Source organism: Gobius niger (genome assembly GCF_951799975.1).
Source record: "Gobius niger genome assembly, chromosome: 8".
NCBI classification, from domain to species: Eukaryota; Metazoa; Chordata; class Actinopteri; order Gobiiformes; family Gobiidae; genus Gobius; species Gobius niger.
This window is the reverse complement of record NC_136859.1, coordinates 37365220-37367641: the sequence shown is the minus strand read 5'-3', so window position 1 is coordinate 37367641 and position 2422 is coordinate 37365220. Positions and strand designations below refer to the sequence as shown.

The 2422-nt window shown below is 41.8% G+C and overlaps 1 protein-coding gene across 1 annotated transcript; it reads left to right on the top strand.

Annotated features, from left to right (window-relative positions):
- Positions 1 to 435: 435 nt before the first annotated feature.
- On the top strand, positions 436 to 1995 carry LOC306966091 (uncharacterized protein; the record flags this gene model as incomplete). The annotated part of the gene is made up of 1 exon (XM_079560723.1): positions 436 to 1995. The coding sequence occupies exon 1, from the start codon at positions 442 to 444 to the stop codon at positions 1993 to 1995; it is 1554 nt and encodes a 517-aa protein (XP_079416849.1). The 5' UTR covers positions 436 to 441.
- Between the last annotated feature and the right edge of the window lie 427 nt (positions 1996 to 2422).

Here is a 2422-nt window from a genome sequence, read left to right as displayed (position 1 = left end):
TTCATGCATGATATTGCTTATGTCTTGCATAGCTGATTTAGATTGTGGACTTGCTTTTGCCACATGGCCTGTAATTACACGGATGACCATCACCTTGCAGTCTTTCAGTTTGACACAGTCAGAAGTTTGAAAATGTGAAGAAAAATAACAATATGGTCAAAAAAGTCACTTGCACAATAATGGTGCACGTGGTGTTACACACACAGAGGAAAACAATGGACAATGGAAATGGTTCATTATGTCTATATTACATAAACAAATAAAGTATGTCTATAATACAGGATGCATATCCTGAAAAAGGGCAGCATCTGGGCTCTATCTGTGCACGCTCCTGGTGCAGAGGACTGTTCATAGGTTCAAACTCTTGGTTTGACATGCAGTCTGCTGTTTGACAATTTTTACAGTTTAATATTCTGTAATGTTTCTTTCTCTAGGATAAAAATGGCGTCATATTTACTGAAGTATATTCAAGAAAGCAAGAAGATAGACAATGGGCCCCCTGTCCGTTATCAGCTGATGTTAAATAGAGTGAATCTGGACAAAGAAGACAACAGAGAATCTAAACTCAGGAGATATACTCTTGGAGAACGAGATCCCCGTTACCCACACAGGACCCTGCTCCTGGTGGGAGCCACTGGATCTGGGAAGTCCACTTTCATCAACGCTTTGGTCAACTTTGTGATGGGTGTGGAGATCACAGACAAAGTGTGGTTTGAGATCATCGGAGATGAGAAGGACAGGCCCCAGTCAGACAGTCAGACATCTGCAGTGTCTGTTTATGATGTTTTTGGATTTGAAGGAAAAAAGGTCCCTTACTCCCTAAGCATCATCGACACTCCGGGATACGGAGACACCAGAGGAATTGAGCATGATGATATTGTGACAAAAAAACTTCAGGACCTGTTCAGTGTCCCTGAAGGTGTGGATACAATCGACGCAGTGGGTTTGGTCCTGAAGGCCTCAGAAAACAGGCTGGATGAGAAAATGACCTACATCTTCAACTCCATCACCTCTCTGTTTGCATGTGACATGGAGAATAACATTGTGGCGGTGATCACTCATTCATCTGGAGGGAAACCCAAAGCTCTTCAGGCTCTGGAAGCCGCAAATATTAAATGTGCCAGAGACAGAAATGAGCCAGTCCATTTCAAGTTCAACAACCGGCAAACAGAGAGGAATGAAAACGACAGTGACGATGAAACGGAGGCAGTAAATGCATTTGCAGCTTCAAACAAGGGAATGAAGAAGTTCACAGAGTTTCTGACAAATACAACATCTCAGTCCCTGAAATCAACAGTGGAAGTGATGAGAGAGAGAGTCCGCCTGACGGCCTGCATCCAGAACGCCAAGGAGCGAGTGGCAACTATAGAAGTGAAACAGAAGGCAATCATCGACAACAGAGTGGAACTGGCTAAGCTAGGAACAATGACCACGGAGAACCAGAACATTATGATTACCATACAAGAAACCTACAAAGAGAAAGAAGACCTTACTGACTGGTGGGACTACAAAGCTGTAACCTGTAAAACATGTGAGGAGAACTGCCATTACCCAGGATGCACCTGGGCCTGGAATCCTTCCCGGTGTGAAGTCATGAAAGAGGGCAAATGTACCTCCTGCTCTGGGAAGTGCCCTGTGGAAGATCATGTGAAAGAGAAGTGGAGATATGTGGACAAAACCAGGCCGATAACGAAGCCGGCCTCAGAACTGATGAACCTGGAGAAGGAGAAGTCCAGCCTTGAAGGAGAGAAAAAGCAGTTGCTAAATGAAGCCTTCCAGCTCATCGAGCAGCTGGAGAAGATCGCTCTGAACACAAATTCATTTTCCACTTATCAGCATCTGGAGTTTCTGATGAAGAAGATGGAGGAGGAAGGAGATGGGGAGAAGGTCCGGAAACTGAAAGAAATAAAAGAGAGGATGGATAAGGATGAGAAGAACAAGGCAGGAGCCAATTACTTCATGAGGTGCAAACATTTCATTAAGAGCCACATTTAAATTCAAGATAAAATATATAAAACATCAAAGTCATATAAAGGGCAAGACAACTGGAAAAATGCTTCACTTTAAACTGATTTTTTTCTCAATATCTTGCCTTTGTGCAACATTGCCTCTCTTACTATAGAGGCAAGAGCAACTCTTGCAAATGTGGCAGCCATCTTGTATTTGTCCAGTTAGACTCAATCTAATAAGAGTTATAAACTCACTGTTACCATGGAAATAAAAAATATATACATAGACTAACATAATCTAAAAACAATATAATAAAAAAGAGAGAATAGCAGTGGAACAACTTTGTTCGTTGTTGGACCACTATATACAATATATATTCATGTTTTAACAGTAAAATCATACAGCTTTGCAATTAATTACAGCATGTTATAAACTTTCCACAGGATGTAAAATCCTCCCTGGAGAAGACTTC